Source organism: Chiloscyllium plagiosum, chromosome 33 (genome assembly GCF_004010195.1).
Source record: "Chiloscyllium plagiosum isolate BGI_BamShark_2017 chromosome 33, ASM401019v2, whole genome shotgun sequence".
Lineage (NCBI taxonomy): Eukaryota > Metazoa > Chordata > Chondrichthyes > Orectolobiformes > Hemiscylliidae > Chiloscyllium > Chiloscyllium plagiosum.
This window is the reverse complement of record NC_057742.1, coordinates 23696733-23715695: the sequence shown is the minus strand read 5'-3', so window position 1 is coordinate 23715695 and position 18963 is coordinate 23696733. Positions and strand designations below refer to the sequence as shown.

General features: G+C 41.5%; 1 protein-coding gene across 5 annotated transcripts in view; it reads right to left on the bottom strand.

The window, feature by feature from the left end:
* Positions 1–18963, bottom strand: part of kat7b (K(lysine) acetyltransferase 7b) — an 82904-nt gene that overhangs the window by 22321 nt on the left and 41620 nt on the right. For all 5 annotated transcript variants that reach the window (XM_043675147.1, XM_043675148.1, XM_043675151.1 and 2 more), the window contains 2 exons: positions 7034–7132; positions 3034–3144 (listed from right to left, as the gene is read on the bottom strand). In XM_043675147.1, coding sequence (XP_043531082.1) covers positions 3034–3144; positions 7034–7132 — 210 coding nt within the window. The remainder of the gene's footprint in view (positions 1–3033; positions 3145–7033; positions 7133–18963) is intronic.

Genomic DNA, 18963 nt, shown 5'->3' with positions numbered 1-18963 from the left:
CTCGCATTTATCTGAATTAAACTCCATCTGCCACTTCTCTGCCCATTAGCCCATCTGATCAAGATCCTGTTGTAATCTGAGGTATCTTCTTTCGCTGTCCACTACACCTCTAATTCTCGTGTCATCTGCAAACTTACTAACTATACCTCTTGTGCTCACATCCAAATCATTTATATAAATGACAAAAAGTAGAGGACCCAGCACCGATCCTTGTGGCACTCCACTGGTCACAGGCCTCCAGTCTGAAGAACAACCCTCCACCAACTGTCCTCTAGGCAGTTAGGGATGGGTAATAACTGCTTACCTAGCCAGCAATGCCCATGTCACAAGAATGAATGAAAAGCAATACTTATCCTTTGGTTTTGCCATCATGCTTCCTTTTGGATTATAAACAATATTAATGTAATGTCAAATTACTGTCATCTATAGTTACAAGAACTGGGTTAACTCTGGCTAAACCCATTTTACGGAACACTTTTGGCAAGAGGATATGTCAATCACTCCTGGCTGATTTACAAGATGACCTCAAGGTGAAAGGATTACAAAACTCACGATTAAAAACTTAAAGAATTAAAATGAACGAAACATCTGTTTTTTATATGTTGCTGCTGCTTATAGAAAGTGCTGATAAAATCACGAGAGGTGCAAGTTTATTTCCAAGCTCAACTGCATCAGGAAACGGTACACTAAATCATATTGTGTTTGGGCTGTCTGAATTGACAGCAGACTTTTGGAGAGATGTCTGCTGCGATGCCTAGTGGATTTTCTCACTGTTTCTTAATAAAATTCCCACATTAACCACTGACCCCACCCCCTGCATCAACTGGCCCCATTTAACCACACACCATTTCCAGAACAACCTGCCACTCGATGGATATATGCAGAATTCACCAGTATCCCTCGTGGGTCTGCTATCTGTTTCAACTGTTGTGCATCCAGACAAGCACCGTCAGTCCAAAGCAGCCCTGCATGGCTCCTAACATTTGCCCCAGAAATCAGCATCTGGCTGTATGGGCAGGGACCTCAAGGTCCAGCTGGACAAGTTAGCGCAAAAGCAGAACTTACTCTTTCTCCAACATCAGCAGTGGTACCACACCACGACCTTAGTCCAAGGTTGGCACCCATGTTCAAACAGTCTTAGTCGTTTGGGGAAATCCACACTACTATACAAAGATGGTCAACTGCCTCCTTCACTCTGTCCTTAAGTACCACTATTTTCTGTCTGATACCTCTCACTCTGTTTTTGAGGCTGTAGCCATGTCCCACCAAGGGTCATGCTCCAGCACTTTCATTATGATGTGCAATATCTTTCCCATTTACTCTCATTCATCCCAACCTCCAACATCACTAACCTGTTTATCCTTTGTGCTGTCTAATCAATCACTTCGGACTCTTGCACACCTGGACCAAAGGTAGTAGCAGTGTCACCCACTCTCACCTGCTTTAAACTGGTCTCAGTCTCATTCCAGGAGGAATATATTCTCCATCAAGCAGAAAGACCCAAGGCAGGTGGTGGGCAGCCCTACGTTCAGCTCCTCAAACCACTGTCCTGACTGTGACTGCCTTGAGTGGATGACTGACTGTTTCCAAGCTCATGGACTAGTAATGGAGGCTTCCTGTGGCTTACTGTGCCAGGACTCTAAGGAACGGCTATACCCCTTTACTTAATGGAGGCATGCTATCAATCATGACAAGCTTCCAACCTCCATGTCTGCATTAAAGTGTAAAGCAAGGCAGATCTAACATGAGCCTAGTATCTCTGGCTGAAGGAAGTGCAAAAAGGCAAGGCAAGGCAAGTATGCTGTAAGCATTCAGCTATTCAGTGAGTGACCGCTGTGAAAGAAAGTGAAGACAACGGTGGTTACTGGGACAACCTTGATGCATAGGAAGTGCACTCTAATTGGATCAGAAGTCTGTCTGGGGAACTCGCAAAAGCTGGCACATATCAGCTGCCAGAATCAGATTGGACAGCATGTGGCTGCTGCCTAGGCCTTTACAGAATGCCCTAAATATCCAATATGGAGTCATTTGGACCTGAAATTGGCAGGTTTCCATGTCAGGTTTTCTTGATGTCGACTTGCTTGGCAACTTTAGTAAGATAGATAACCGAATATTAATGAAGCACATTGGTCTATCAACAAGGCCTCAAACTCCCTTAAATTGGCAATTTTCAACTGTCCAGCATCCTGTCACACCACTTGTGAAAAGTGCAAAAGATGGCATGAGATTATAACATTTAAAAGGCATCTGGATGGGTATATTAAAAGGAAGGGTTTAGAGGATATGGGCCAAGTGCTGGCAAATGGGACTAGAATAATTTAGGATATCTCGTCGGCATGGACAAGTTGGACCAAAGGTACAACTATTTCTGTGCTGTACATCTCTATGACTCTACGATCCCAACTTAGGCTCTGACAGACCTCTCACCTACGTCTGCCTCAAATCTCATGAGAGCTCGTGACAATCACATTCTTATAAGATTCCAATCTATTTCGACATGATGAGACATTGGATTGTCAAGCAAGATCATTTTAGTAATGTAATGTTGTCAATAAAATAAATCCCGTTCTCAATTTAGATCAGCCACTCTTGCAAATCATTTCCCTTAGGAAACGCTATGTTTATCAATTCAAAATGTCTCGTCAAACCAACAGAAAAGATTTAAAAAGCTTAAAGAATATTGACACTGCCAGCGGTTTTGCTATTTATTTTCCCCCTTTGACTTACAGGCAACAATTCTATTTGTGTCAGTGATTTTGCTCTCTAATCTTCAAAAAGCTATCAAAATGTAGATTCAAAGAATCTGAAATCGTTTAAGTCATTGATTATAATTTAAAATTGATAACTAATTTTTAGTTCAAATAGGCAACAAAATTCAAACAACTGAAAAACTACTCTATAAAGACACAACCTCTACCACAAAATTCTTTCAATCTGAATGTACATTATGGAATAGCATTTTCACATCGAACAACAGTTTTTCTCCTTCAACTGCCATGTATAAAGTATACTTTAGCAAGTATTGTATCATACCAGATCCTCAGAGGCTCGCGCTTGAGCTTTGCGGAATAATTCCAGGTCAAAATCAGATGTAAGATTGTCTAAGAGTGGTTCTCTCGTATTTCCATGTATCTGTCTGTGCTCCTGAGAGTTTGTAACCACACAAATATTACACAGGCATAAATAAGTCATTAATATTAAACAAACACAATTATTAAACAAAGCAAACAGGTTAATCCTGAAACTCTACAAAGTTTCAACAGAGCACCTTTGCCACATAAAATACATCTAGAAAATATGCTCCATCATTAAGGTTGCTAAGTTAATAGCCTAATCAACAAATGATCTAACTGAATGGCAGAACACGCTTAAAGGGTTAAATAGTTAAATTGCATAGGTTTCTCCTCAAAAATGATTTCTTTACTCTTTCCTGGAATATAGGGTTCACCTGCAAGACCAGTACTTGATGCCCAGGTTTAACTGCATCTGAACTGAGAGCAGTTAAGCATCAACTACATTATTGTTGGTGATGTTACGTTTGAGTCAAATTGGGTAAGGACATTAGATTTCCTTCCCTAAAGGACATTGGTTAACCAGTTTTTTTTTATATAACAATTAATGATAGTTAATAATCATCACCATTACTGAAATTAGCTTTACATTCCAGATTTATTAACTGAGCTTTAATTCCCAGGTCGTCCAGAGCATTCGAATGGGGTTTCGGACGACTCGTCCAATGACATTGCCACTCCTATCATCTCCTCCTAAAATGGTCTCTTAAGTTTCAGGAGACATATTCCTTCAAAAGAAAATTAGGAGACTGGCCATCCCACAAATATCAATGCTATGAAAAGTTGCAGTAACAAATTTATCAACCTATTAATGACTGCTCTTACACAAACAGAACAAATGCAGCCTATTCAACATTATTATGTCTTTCAGTTCTTTTGCTTGTGTTCAATTTCCAGTTCACTAGTTTCCAATTTTATTATGGACCTATGAATGCGAATAAATCCATTTTTATGTCAGGGCTATTCGGCTCTTGACTTCATTACAACCTTGGCGCAAACATGGACAAAAGAGCTGAACTCCAGAGGTGAGGAGAGTGTGACTGCCCTTGAAGTCAAGGCAGCATTTGACCAAAAGTCAAGGAAGCCGAGTGGAAGTGAAGTCACTGGGAAATAGTTTGGGGGGAAATGGGGGGGAATGGGGGGGGATGTTAAATTTTAGTATGCTCCTACAGGTAATGCTAGAGGTTGCAAAATTGTAAAAAGATAGAACTAAAGGCTCTGCAAGATTAATAACTCGAAACAGGGCAATTACAGCAAATGAAGAAAGTGTGCGCCAATTAAAATAGATTCTGAGAAAGATAAACTGCTTATAGTTTAACAAAGGCAGTCAAAGAAAATATTGAATCAAAAACTAACATTTACGAGGTGGCAAAACTAATGGGTTTTTTTTAAATAACTAACAGTGGATCACTGATAAAAAGGAAGGAAATTAATCATGAAAGTAAACTGGCAAGAAATATAAAAACAAAAGTGGTCTCAGCTTTTAGAGGTATACATACACCATGGTGGCTCAGTGGTTAGCACTGCTGCCTCACAGTGCTAAGAACCTGGGTTCGATTCCAGCCCAGGCAACTGTCTGTGGAGTTGCACATTCTCCCTGCGTCTGTGTGGGTTTCCTCCCACAATCCAAAGATGTGCAGGTTAGGTAAATTAGCCATGATAAATTGCCCATAGTGTCCTGGGATATGTAGGTTATGTGCCTTATCAGGGGTAAAAATGTAGGGTGTGGGAATGGGCCTGGGTGGGTTACTCTTCAGAGGTCAGTGTGGACTTGCTGGGTCAAAGGGCCTGTTCCCATACTGCAGGGATTCGGAGCTGAAGTCTGTGCTAGGATCAACCACTTAAGAATTATAGGGCAGCACGGTGGCTTAGTGGTTAGCACTACAACCTCACAGTGCCAGGGACCAGAGTTTGATTCCCACCTCAGTCCACTGTCTGTGTTGAGTTCGCACATTGTCTGCGTGGGATTCCTATGGGTGCTCTCAAAGATGGTCAAATCAGGTGAACTGGCCATGCTAAATTGCCCCTAGTGTTAGGCCCATTAGTCTGGGGTAAATGTAGGGGAATGGTTCAAGGTGGGTTACTCTTCAGAGGGTTGGTGTGGACTTGTTGGGTCAAATGGCCCATTTCCACACTGTAGGGAACCTAATAAATAGAGTAGCTCAATACATGTGGGACCTTGGAGGATGCTACTGGGGAATTATTAATAGGAATTCAAAGAATGGCAGATAACTTTAACCAATATTTTGCATTGGTCTTCATGGCAGAGGACACTATAAATATCCCAAAGATACTAGTTATGCCCAGTGCTATTGGGAGAAAAGGTCTTGCAACAGTCTCTACCATGAGACCCCAAGTATTTGAGAAACCAATGGGACTAAAGGCAGTCTAGTTGTCAGGACCTCGTGGACTGCTTCCAAAGGTTTTAAGGGAAATAGCTGCAAAGATAATGGAGGTGTTGCTCGAAATAGTCCAGAACCCTCTGGATTCCAAGACAGTTTCAGCAGACTGGAAAACTGCAAAAGTGTTCCTCTGTCAAGAAGGGAAGGAGATCGAATTATAGGCCAGTTATCCTAACATCTGCCATCATTAAAGGAGACAATAACAGGAGAAGTTAGAAAAGCTGAACGTAATCAAACAGAGTCAACATGGTTTTGTGAAAAGAGATAAAACAAATGAAGTTCACAAAGGCAAATCAGTATATGCATTGTATTTGGATTTCCAGAAGGCAATCAATAAGGTGCCACATACAAAGGCTATTGCACAAAATAGGAGCTCACCGCATTGGGAATAATGTATTTACATGATTTAAGGATTGGTTAGCATACAGAAGACAGAATTTCAGGTTTAATGGGTCTTTTTTCAGGTTGCAAAGATAGAGCAAGTGGAGTGCCACAGGATGAGGTTGATTCTCTTAATTATTTAATATCTAAATTAATAATTTGAAGAGAAATGGGGGTAAGGTGTGCGATATATCCAAAATTCCTGGGAGGCCACATTGTCATAACAGCATAAGAAATTTACAAGGAGTTATTGATAAACTCAGTAAATAGGCAAAAAGATGGCACATGCAGTTTAAAGTGCAGAAGAATGAGGTCATGCGTTTTGGAACGAAGAATCAAAAGGCAGATTATTTACTGAAATGAATAGAGACATCACAAAAAAGTAGAGCCCAGAAAGATCTGTATGGTCTTGTGCATGAAACACAAACAAGTGCAGCAAGTAAATAAGGTGGCAAATAGAATTTTGTCCTTTTTTGCTTCGGGATTGGAGTTTAAGAATAGCAATGTCTTGTTACAACTGTACAAGTTGTTGCTGAGTCTGCACTTGGAGTTTTGGTCCCCATATTTAAGGAAGAGCACACTGGCACTGGTAATCGATACAGCCTGATTTTTGGGATGAAAGGTTTAACTTATCAAGAATAACTAAGCAGGTTAGGCCTTTATTCCAGTTAAGAAGAATTTTCTTGAAACATAACATATTCTGAGGGTCTTGACAGGGTAAATATTGAGAAGATGCTTCCACATGTCTCTTTTTGGAAATGGTCACTGCCAAGCATCCAATCCAAGTAGTCAGTGTCAACAGATTCCCCTTCATCAACATTACTTTTTGGTTCCTCAAAGTACTCCAATAACTTAGTCAAACCTGATCTCCCCTTCACAAAATCATGTTGACTCTGCCTTGATTGAATTGTGATTTTTCAGTATCTAGCTATAACCTCACTGATAGATTCCAGCATTTTCTGAAACCAGATTTTTAAAAAAATGACCAGTTAGTCATGTGGGCAGGAAATAGAAAATTCCTTTTTGACTTAGGGTCATTAAAACTATGCCAGATCTTTATTTGGTCATGTGACTAATTTTACATAATACTACATTTTTGAAAAAGATGAACTTTACAACAGCTGGAAACACAGGTCTGAAGGAATAAAATTTGCCAAAAAGTTTTCACAGAAATCTCACCATATATTTTTCTTTTTGTTCTTTGGTCAGCCCTGAATTCCTTTTCTTCCGAAGTTCTGTCACCTTTTCTTTGTATCTTAACTGTTTCTCTGTTGGAGCCTAAAGATGAGATGGGTTTAAGTGCAATACTTATACAGCCTAGTCTAAAAATACAGAAAACTCGAGTAAAAATCTATGTTGCCAATTTTTTTTTTGTTCTATGATTTTTTTTTGATCAATGCAAAAAGCATATTTCTAAGTTAGAGGTCATTAGACTTGAATATGTTAAGATAATATTGCCCTTAACTCACCTTTATACTGTAACAATGTTAGCTAGCTTATTAAATTTGGAAGAATGCCTTGCACATTATCTTTTAGAGAGATTTTGGCATCTGACCAGTGCTGAATATTTTATAATATACAGCAAAATTTTGGACCAGTTTTCCATTTACTATATTAACTTCAGTTTGTCTCCAATTAGCAGCATGTGTAACTTGCTCATTCATTTAAGCATGTTTGCAGGGTTTGTAGGCAGATCTATGTCAAACAATGACTTTCCTGTAGTGGTCACAGGGTTACTCAGCAAGCCTAAACAAGTTCGGCTGATCTGGCAGTCTGGAACTTGTCTTGGCACAGTCAACCTTCTATCAGATTTCCTATACTGTCAGTGGGAGCAACTAACGATTCTAACACAAGTGAAGCAAACATGCACTGTTGGACAGTTTGTACCACACTTCATTCTTTGATTTAAGAAAAGTGATGATTTCAGGTATTAGGTCAAAATATCTTTGCATGACCTTCCCTCGACCTTACCACCTCACAACAGCATTGAGGATTAGTTCACTATAGGCAACACAGTTTGTTGAGTAAGGATTTAAACAACTTGCGCTGCAGGGCTCTTGTTCAAATCAAGTTTATAATCTTAACAACTTCCACTGCTTGGAAAAGGCTGATAACTTGCTATTGTTTCTTGGTGGATTAAATCATCATGACTGACAGAAGAGAGAATTCAGGCTCATTTCTGGTGCACCATCAATTGTGATGAAAACCTAACTGGAATGTTTTTCTTAAGCATGTAACTCGAATTCTCTTTAAAGGTCAAAAGGTTGGGAGACCTACTTTAGTTCTTATATCCTTACAGAGCACGCGCACAGAAAGTACCAAGTGGACTGTGTCAGTCACAATGTATTAATTGAACTGCAAACAGAAACATTCACAGATTCGTTCAGATGCTGTGTCGTTGCTCAAAGATGTCTTTGGACAACGATTTGATGAATCTCGCTACTGTGGAAGCATCAAGTGACATGCTCTGGATTGCCATTGTAATTTCTTCTTCGCTCTTAAAGCTTACGAAAAACGCGTTATGAACACAGTCACTGCTTATTTAATTACTTCGCTATCTGTGAATGATGCCTTATGATTTGCCAGAAAATAATGCATGAAGCTTCAATACTGGCCTTACCATTTACTGCTTCTTTGGAGAAAAAAAATTACTGTTAAGCTTTCAAACGGCTTTTAGATCATCAACTTTCTTTGCCCAAAGCATGCTGCTCAACAGAAGATTATTCTTGGATCTACCGTGTATCATTGTGTGGCATCATTACACACTGTCCCTTTCACTTATTGGTAAATTTTAATTACATGCAATGCAAACACATCTTTTACACTTGTGAACAGAAATTCATTTTCTCATTTTGCATCAAAGTTGTGCATTTTTAGTTCCTTTTCACATAGTTCAGGTTCACAACTCATCATTACTGCTTCACATTGTAGTTCATGACACCATTCTGTTGTTGGTCATGCTACTGGATTCACACCTCAAGTGATTCAAAAATGGTGGCTGTATTCAAGTGTGGAGACACAGGAGATCACTTCTGTGGTCACAATTTGTTTCTAAGGACCCAAATTGGCTTGCATTGCTTGGATATCGGATATGGGTTGCAACAGTTTCCCTGTCATTTTTCTTCATCCTGCTCGGAAGTACAAAATAAGTAGCTGAAGGAAATAAAAACTGCAAGTACACAAAGAATATCCAGGGAACAGGATCAGCTGAGCTGCTCTTGCAGGGAGTCCACATGGTCATAAATGAGGTGGCACAGTGGCTCAGTGATAAGCACTGCTGCCTCACAGCACCAGATAACCTAGTTCAATTCCACCCTTGGGCAACTGTCTGTGCAGAGTTTGCACATTCTCCTTGTGTCTGCGTGGGTTTCCTCCAGGTGCTCCAGTTTCCTCCCACAAGGTATGCAGGTTATGTGGTTTGGACATGCTAAATTGCCCAGAGTGTCCTGGAATGTACAGGTTAGATGGATTAAGCATGGTAAATGTTGGTTACAGGGATAGGGTTGGGTGTGTGTTTGGATGGGATAGTCTTCAGAGGGTCAGTGAGGACTTGATGAGCTGAATGGCCTACTTCAACACTTAGGGATTCTTATAATGAGCTGAACAGCCTCCCATGTCTCTAGTATTGAAATATACTAGTTCACACATCAGTTTCGTGTCTATTTATTTGCACTGCCACCACAAATCTTTGTTTACTCTGCAGCAATAGTGCATCTAGACCAAACTAAAATACTATTCAATAAGCTGGCAAAAGCTTTTAAGAGCGTGCACTTTTCTCCAGCCAGGCACCTTCCATATACAAAAATCATGCAAAAGCATGATGTTTGATGTGAGCACTGCAAGAGAACGTGGTTGAAATTAGACCGTCAGAGACCTCTGCTATTGACCAATCTATTGCTATCCATGTGCTGAGGATCACATCCCGAACACGCCAATGGTTCAAAATTTCATTTTATTGTTGCACCCCGTACTGACTTGCATTATCTCTAGTATAAGTGCAAGGACATAGTTTGATGACCCCAAAGATATATTTTCTTCCAACCAGATTCAAACCACTGGTATTTGAACTTAAAATAAATGTTTTCTACGCTTTCCCTCTAAACTCCATAAACATTTTCCCTGCATTTAGAGTCATAGAAATGTACAGCACGGAAACAGACACTTCGGTCCAACTCGTCCATGCTGACCAGATATCCCAACCTAATCTAGTCCCACCTGCCAGCACCTGGACCATATCCCTCCAAACCCTTCCTATTCATATACCTACCCAGATGCCTTTTAAAAAATGTTGTAATTGTACTAGCCTCTGCCACTTCTTCTGGCAGCTCATTCCATACACGTAACACCCTCTGCGTGAAAAAGTTGCCCCTTAGGTCCCTTCTATGTCTTTCCCCCCTCACCCGAAACCTATGCCCTCTAGTCCTGGACTCCCCCACACCAGGGAAAAGACTGTGTCTATTTATCCTATCAATGTCCCTCATAATTTTATAAACCTCTACAAGGTCACCCCTCAGCTTCCGACGCTCCAGGGAAAACATCCCTAGCCTATCCAACCTCTCCCCACAGCTCAAATCCTCCAACCTTGGCAATATCCTTGTAAATCTTTTCTGAACCCTTTCAAGTTTCACAACATCTTTCCGATAGGAATGAGACCAGAATTGCACGCAATATTTCAACAGTGGCCTAACCAATGTCCTGTACAGTCGCAACATGACCTCCCAACTCCTGCACTCAATACTCTGACCATTAAAGGAAAGTATACCAAATGCCTTCTTCACTATCCTATCTATCTGCGACTACACTTTCAAGGTACAATGAACCTGCACTCCAAGGTCTCTTTGTTCAGCAACACTCCCTAGGACCTTACCATTAAGTGTATAACTCCTGCCCTGATTTGCCTTTCCAAAACGCAGCACTTCACATTTATCTAAATTAAACTCCATCTGCCACTTCTCAGCCCATTGGCCCATCAGATCAAGATCCTGTTGTAATCTGAGGTAAGCTGCTTCGCGATCCACTACACCTCATCTGCAAACATACTAATGATAACTCTTACACTCACATCCAAACCATTTGTATAAATGATGAAAAGTAGTGGACCCAGCACAGATCCTCGCGGCACTCCACTGGTCACAGGCCTCCAGTCTGAAAAACTCCACCATCACCCTCGGTTTCTACCTTTGAGCCAGTTCTGTATCCAAATGGCGAGTTCTCCTGTATTCCATGAGGTCTAAACTTGCTCACCAGTCTCCCATGGGGAACCTTGTTGAATGCATTACTGAAGCCCATATAGATCATATCTACCGCTCTGCCCTTATCAATCCACTTTGTTACTTCTTCAAAAACTCAATCAAGTTTGTGAGACACGATTTCCCACAGATTAAGTCACGTTGACTATCCCTAATCAGTCCTTGCCTTTCCAAATACATGTACACCCTGTCCCCCAGGATTCCCTCCAACAACCTGTCCATCACCGATGTCAGGTCCACTGGTCTATAGTTCCCTGGCTTGTCCTTACCACCTTTCTTAAACAGTGACACCGTGCTGGCCAACCTCCAGTCTTCCAGCACCTAATCTGTGACTATCAATGATACAAATATCTCAGTTAGGGCCCAGCAATCACTTCCCTAGCTTCCCACAGAGTTCTAGGGTACACCTGATCAGGCCCTGGCTATTTACCCACTTTTAACCGTTTCAAGACATCCAGCACTTCCTCCTCTGTAATATGGAGATTTTGCAAGATGTCACCATCTATTTCCCTACATTCCATGCTCTTTTCCCACAGTAAATACTGATGCAAAATACACGTTGAGTATCTTCCCCATTTCCTGCAGCTCCACACAAAAGCCACCTTGCTGATCTTTGAGGGGCCCTATTCTCTTCCAGTTACCCTTTTGTCCTTCATGTATTTGTAAACACACTTTGGATTCTCCTTAACCCTATTTGCCAAAGCTATGCCCCCTTTTTGCCGTCCTGATTTCTCTCTTAAGTATATTCCTACTGCCTTTACACACTTCTAAGGATTCACTCAATCTATCCTGTCTATACCCGACATATGCTTCTTACTTTTTCTTAACCGAACCCTCAATTTCTTTAGTCATCCAGCATTCCCTATACCTACCAGCCTTTCCTTTCACTCTAACAGGAATACACTTTCTCTGGACTCTCGTTATCTCATTTCTGAAGGCTTCCCATTTTCCAGCCATCCCTTTACCTGCAAACATCAGAATGTCAAAATTGGCCTTCCTCAAACTTCAACTTTTAGATCTGGTCTATCCTTTTCCATCACTATTTTAAAACGAATAGAATTATGGTCGCGGGCCCCAAAGTGACCCCCCCACTGACACCTCAGTCATCTGGCCTGCCTTATTCCCCTAGAATAGGTCAAGTTTTGCACCTTCTGTAGGAGGTACATCCACATACTGAATCAGAAAACGCTCTTGTACACACTTATCAAATTCCTCTCCATCCAAACCCTTAACACTACGGCAGTCCCAGTCGATGTTTGGAAAGTTAAAATCCCCTACCATAACCATCCTATCATTCTTACAGATAACTAAGATCTCCTTATAAATTTGCTTCTCAATTTCCCTCTGACTATTAGGGGGTCTATAATACAATCCCAATAAGGTGATCATCCCTTTCTTATTTCTCAGTTCCACCCAAATAACTTCCCTGGATGTATTTCTGGAAATATCCTCCCTCAGAACAGCTATAATGCTATCCTTATCACTCCCCTTCCTCTCTTGCCACCCTTTCAGTCCTTCCTATAGCATTTGTATCCTGGAACATTAAGTTGCCAGTCCTGTCTATCCCTGAGCCATGTTTCCACATTGCTATGATACCCAATCCCATGTTCCTAACCATGCCCTGCGTTCACCTGCCTTCCGTTAGGCCTCTTGCATTGAAATAAATAGTTTATAAGTCCTATCTTGTTCTCTGCTTTGTCCCTGCCTGCCCTGATTGTTTCACTCGTCTTTGTTCTCAACTGTACCAGTGTCAGATGGAAATCTATCCTCACTATCTCCCTGGGTCCCACCCCTCCACCTTACTAGTTTAAATCACCCTGAGCAGCTCTAGCAAATTTCCCTGCCAGTACCTTAGCCCCCTTTCAATTTAGGTGCAATCCGTCCTTCTTGTACTGGTCACTTCGACCCCAAAACAGTTTCCAATGATCTAAAAATGTGAATCCTTCTCTCGTACACCAGCTCTTCAGCCATGCATTCATCTGTTCTATCCTTCTATTCCTGCCCTCGCTAGCTTGTAGCACCAGGAGTAACCCAGATATTACTATTCTCAAGGATCTCCTTTCTAAATTCCTGCCTAACTCTCTGTAATCTCCCTTCAGAATTTCAACCTTTTCCCTTCCTATGTCGTTGGTTCCAACGTGGACAATGACCTCTTGCTGGCCCCTCTCCCCTGTGAGAACATTCTGCACCGTCTCTGAGACATCCTTGATCCTGACACCAGGGAAGCAACGCACCATTCTGATTTCTCGCTTCTGGCCACAGAAATGTCTGTCTGCACCTCGGACTAGGGAGTCCCCTCACAATCAATTGCTTGGAACCCGACGAACCTCTCATTACATTCGAACCAGTCTCAATACCAGAAACTTGGCTGTTCATGCTATGTTCCCCTGGGAATCCATCACCCCCTACATCTTCCAAAACAGCATACTTGTTTGAAATGGGGATAGCCACAGAAGACTCCTGCACTACCTGCCTACCTCTCTTACCTTTCCTGGAGTTAACCCATCTATGTGACTGTATCTGAGACTCTTCCCCCAACCCCCCTTTCTATAACTGCCATCCATCACATCCCTTTGCTCTTGTAAATTCCTCACTGCCTCTAACTGCATCTCCAATCGATCCATTCGATCTGATAGGATTCACAACAACGGCATGTATTGCAGATATAATCCTCAGTAACCTGTAAACTCTCCCTACACTTCCACATCCGACAAGAAGAGCATATCACTCTGAGGTCCATTTTTGCTTCTTTCAATCTATAGACCCAGAAAATAGCACTGTCTTATTCCTCTACAAAACACTGCTCCAGGTTAAATTAATATTTATGGCTTATATTTTAGTTTAATCAAGAGACATAGCTCAATAAAACATAAAATCAACAAAGAATCCATTCTACTCACTACTGCAGACTTATTTTAAGGCCACGCTTAAAATCCACTTATCTACTTCTGTGCTGTGACTGCTGCCAGACAGGTTCCTCCAATATCAGTTGCGAATTTCACTTTTTTAATTTTCCCAAACGCACTCCGATGTCGAGCGATACATGAATTCAACAGCAAAGGCAGGAACTGCTAACTCTGTCAGTTAGCAATGTGGGTTTCTTTGTCTGTGCCTCTCCTGCACTGACCTCACCATATGCTTCTTTTGTCTGTTCTTCCCTTTTAAAAGTGCTGTTGTTTTGGCTTTTTTTTTCTCCAAAAGTTCCAAAACAATGCAACAGCATGCAAAACAGTAATTGCTGCTCCTGGAATTCAAGGAAATCATGTCCAACACCTAAAACACCTCAAAAGAAAAAGGAGCAGCTGTTACAGCCAGAGATCTTTCCCATCTTCTATCTTGGATCATCCAGAATCCTCCTATGAGAATCCTCCAGAATTCCCTATGCCTATTAAAATTTAACTTGTTTTAGTTATATTTAGTTATTTCCCCACCTACTCTCAAGTCAGTATGCTATAAAGGTATGCAAATGATGGTACTATCTAAAACACGAACTTTTCCTTCTTTGATGGTTCATATCCCTTGTACTTTCAGATCTGCTGTTATATTATTTCCTATATGTTACTCTAATACTTGAAGATCTAGAACCAAAAAACAGAAATTGCTAGAAAATCTCAGCAGGTCTGGCAACACCTGTGAAGAAAAATCAAAGTTAATATTTCAGGTCAGCTTCAGAATGTTCTGAAGAGGAGTCACTGGACCCAAAACGTTAACAGAAAAGGCCTGCCAGGATTTCCAGTATCCACTGTTCTTTTGGTTTTTTTAACTTGAAGATTCAGATTTGCTAAGATTGAAAACACTGAGTCAGGTAAATAGAGCTTCAGGTCCATTTTATTAAACTCGTTATTGTTGAAAACGTTGAGTGATTGCAACATTTATTGCTTGTCGGCGATGCTATGAAGTTAATTTTGCTTTTCATAACTGAACTGTGATAATTACTCTAATTGGGTAGGCTATCTATGCTTGTCGATAAGGCACTAGGCACCATGAGATGCATCCAATCATATCGAGGGCAGCATGGTGGCTCAGTGGTTAGCACTGCTGCCTCACAGTGCTTGGAACCCGGGTTCAATTTCACACTCAGATGACTGTGCAGTTTGCACATTCTCCTCATATGTACGTGGGTTTCTTGCGATAGGTCCGGTTTCCTCCCTCCGCACTCCGTGTAAAGGTTAGGTGGGTTGGCCATCCTAAATTGCTCATAGTATCCAAGGATGTGCAGACTAGGTGGATTGGACATGGGAAATGCTGGGTTACAGGGATAGGATGGGGGGGTGGGTCTGGATGAGATGCCCTTCGGAGGGTTGATGTGGACTCAATTGGCTAAATGGCCTGTTTCCACATTATGGGGATTCGATGAATTGAAGTGAAAATAGAAATTGCTAAAACACTGACCATAATTTTTCAGTTGTTCTTAGATCCAGAGTGATGCTAGAAGACTGAAGAATTGCAGCATCGCACCCTTGTGCAAAAAGGGTGTAAAGATAAGCTCAGTAACTGCAGGCCGATCAGTTTAATTATGGTAAAACATCTAGGAAAACATAATTCCTGACAAAATTGTCACATGGACAAATGCAGGTGAATTAAGGAAAGCCTAGTAGTATTTAAATAGTGGTCAACTGATTTGAAGTTTTTTGAAGAGTAATAGAGGAGAGCGATGAAGGCAACACTGCTGATGTGGTGTATGTGGACTTTCAAAAGAAGTTTGAAACACTGCAGCGCAAGAGGCTTGTGAGCATAGCGGATGGAATGACACAATAGCAACTAGCAAGCAGGCAGTAATGGCTAACAGATGTTTTGCAGGTCAGGTAAGGTGTGTAGTGGAGTTCCCCAGAAGTCAATGTGGTACCTTTGCTTTTTATGATATATAAACTAATGTTCTAGACCTTAGTGTAGAACAGGGCATGAATTTGTGGAGAATACACCAAAAGGAAGAAAGTTCAGAATTTCAAAAAGGAAATACAAAGGAACCCTGAACATCCGGCAGTCGATCAACCGATATTCCCTGCCTGTGTCCTTAAGATAATCAAGGTTCCTCTGTACACATGTCGCTGGAAGAAGTGGTCAGCTAAAGTTCAATGTGGAGGATGGGGAGGTAATTCATCTTTGAAGGAAGACAGAATGAGAATAAAATGAAGAGTACAACTCAAAAGGGCGTAACAGGACATGGACCTAAATGTGAGATTGTTTAGGTCAGAGTGGTGTTGGAAAATATGCGTTGAAGTTCATGGGACAGGTTGAGGAAGTGGTGTTATATTGGTGGTAAAGGAGGATCATCAAATTTTAACTTTCACCATCTGATTGTTAGAACATAGAACAACACAGTGCAGAACAGGCCCTTCGGCCCTCAATGTTGCACCGACCTGTGAACTATTCTCAGCTCGTCCCCCTATACTATCCCATCTTCATCCATGTGCTGATCCAAGGATTGTTCAAATCTCCCCAATGTAGCTGAGTTAACTATATTGGCAGGTAGGGCATTCCACGCCCTTACCACTCTCTGAGTAAAGAACCTGCCTCTGACATCTGTCTTAAATCTATCACCCCTCAATTTGTAGTTATGCCCCCTCGTACAAGCTGACATCATCATCCTAGGAAAAAGACTTTCACCATCTCCCCCATCTAATCCTCTGATCATCTTGTATGTCTTTATCAAATCCTCTCTTAGCCTTCTTCTTTCCAATGAGAACAGATCCAAGTCTCTCAGTCTTTCCTCATAAGACCTTCCCTCTAGACCAGGCAACTTCCTTATTAATACAAGAAAAAGGAGATTCGCCGAACTGGTCTCTAACTGTATAGAGGAAATGATCTTGGAAGCATGTGAAATATGCAGAAAAGATTCAATGGAATAGATCCAGGGATAAGAAACTTCAGTTTGGAAGATAGATTGGAAAAGGTAGAATCATTTTCTTTGAAGAGATAGACTAAGGCAGACCTAATAAGGCTTTTCAAAATTGTCATAGAGACGTACTGCATGGAAACAGACCCTTCGGTTCAACTCATCCATACCAACCAGATATCCTAACCTAATCTAGTCCCACCTGCCAGCACCCGGCCCATATCACTCAAAACCCTTCCTATTCATATACCCATCTAAATGCCTCTTAAATGTTGCAATTGTACCAGCCTCCACCACATCCTCTGGCAGCTTATTCCATACAAAGTACCACCCTCTGCGTGAACAAGTTACCCCTTAGGTCTCTTTTATATCTTTCCCCTCTCACCCTAAACCTATGCTCTCTCGTTCTGGACTCCCTGACCCCAGGGAAAAGACTGTTTATTTATCCTATCCATGCCCCTCATAATTTCAATACTCTGACCAATAAAGGAAAGCATACCAAACGCTGCCTTCACTAGCCTATCTACCTGCGATTCCACTTTCAAGGAGCTATGAACCTGCACGCCAAGGTCTCTTTGTTCAGCAACGCTCCCTAGGACCTTACCATTAAGTGTATAAGTCTGCTAAGATTTGCTTTGCCAAAATGCAGCACCTCACATTTATCTGAATTAAACTCCATCTGCCACTTCTCAGCCCATTGGCCCATCTTGTCAAGATTCTGTTGTAGTCTGAGGTAACCCTCTTCGCTGTCCACTAACCTCCAATTTTGGTGTCATCTGCAAACTTACTAACTGTACTCTTATGCTCACATCCAATCATTTATGTAAATGGCAAAAAGTAGAGGGCCCAGCACCGATCCTTGTGGCACTCCACTGGTCACAGGCCTCCAGTCTGAAAAACAACCCTCCACCACCACCCTCTATCTTCTACCTTTGAGCCAGTTCTGTATCCAAATGGCTAGTTCTCCTGTATTCCATGAGACCTAACCTTGCTAATCAGTCTCCCATGGGAAATCTTATCAAACGCCTTACTGAAGTCCATACAGATCACATCTACTGCTCTGCCCTCATCAATCTTCTTTGTTACTTCTTCAAAAAACTCAATCAAGTTTGTGAGGCATGATTTCCCACGCACAAAGCCATGTTGACTATCCCTAATCAGTCCTTGCCTTTCCAAATACATGTACATCCTGTTCCTCAGGATTCCCTCCAACAACTTGCCCACCACCGAGATCAGGCTCACCGGTCTATAGTTCCCTGGCTTGTCTTTACCGCCCTTCTTAAACAGTGGCACCACGTTTGTCAACCTCCAGTCTTCCGGCACATCACCTGTGACTATCGATGATACAAATATCTCAGCAAGAGGCCCAGCTATCACTTCTCTAGTTTCCCACAGAGTTCTCGGGTACACCTGATCAGGTCCTGGGGATTTATCCACTTTTAACCGTTTCAAGACATCCAGTAGTCCCTCCTCTGTAATCTGGACATTTTGCAAGATGTCACCATCTATTTCTCTACAGTCTATATCTTCCATATCCTTTTCCACAGTAAATACTGATGCAAAATATTCATTTAGTATCTCCCCCATTTTCTGTGGGTCCACACAAAGGCAGCCTTGCTGATCTTTGAGGGGCCCTATTCTCCCCCTAGTTACTCTTCTGTCCTTAATATATTTATAAAAACCTTTTGGATTCTTCTTAATTCTATTTGCCAAAGCTATCTCATGTCCCCATTTTGCCCTCCCGATTTCACTCTTAAGTATACTCCTCCAAGGATTCACTCAATCTATTCTGTCTATACCCGACATATGCTTCCTTCTTTTTCTTAACCAAACCCTCAATTTCTTTAGTCATCCAGCATTCCCTATACCTACCAGCCTTCCCTTTCACCCTGACAGGAATATACTTTCTCTGGATTCTTGTTATCTCATTTCTGAAGGCTTCCCATTTTCCAGCTGTCCCTTTGCGAACATCTGCCTCCAATCAGGTTTCGAAAGTTCTTGCCTAATACCGTCAAAATTGGCCT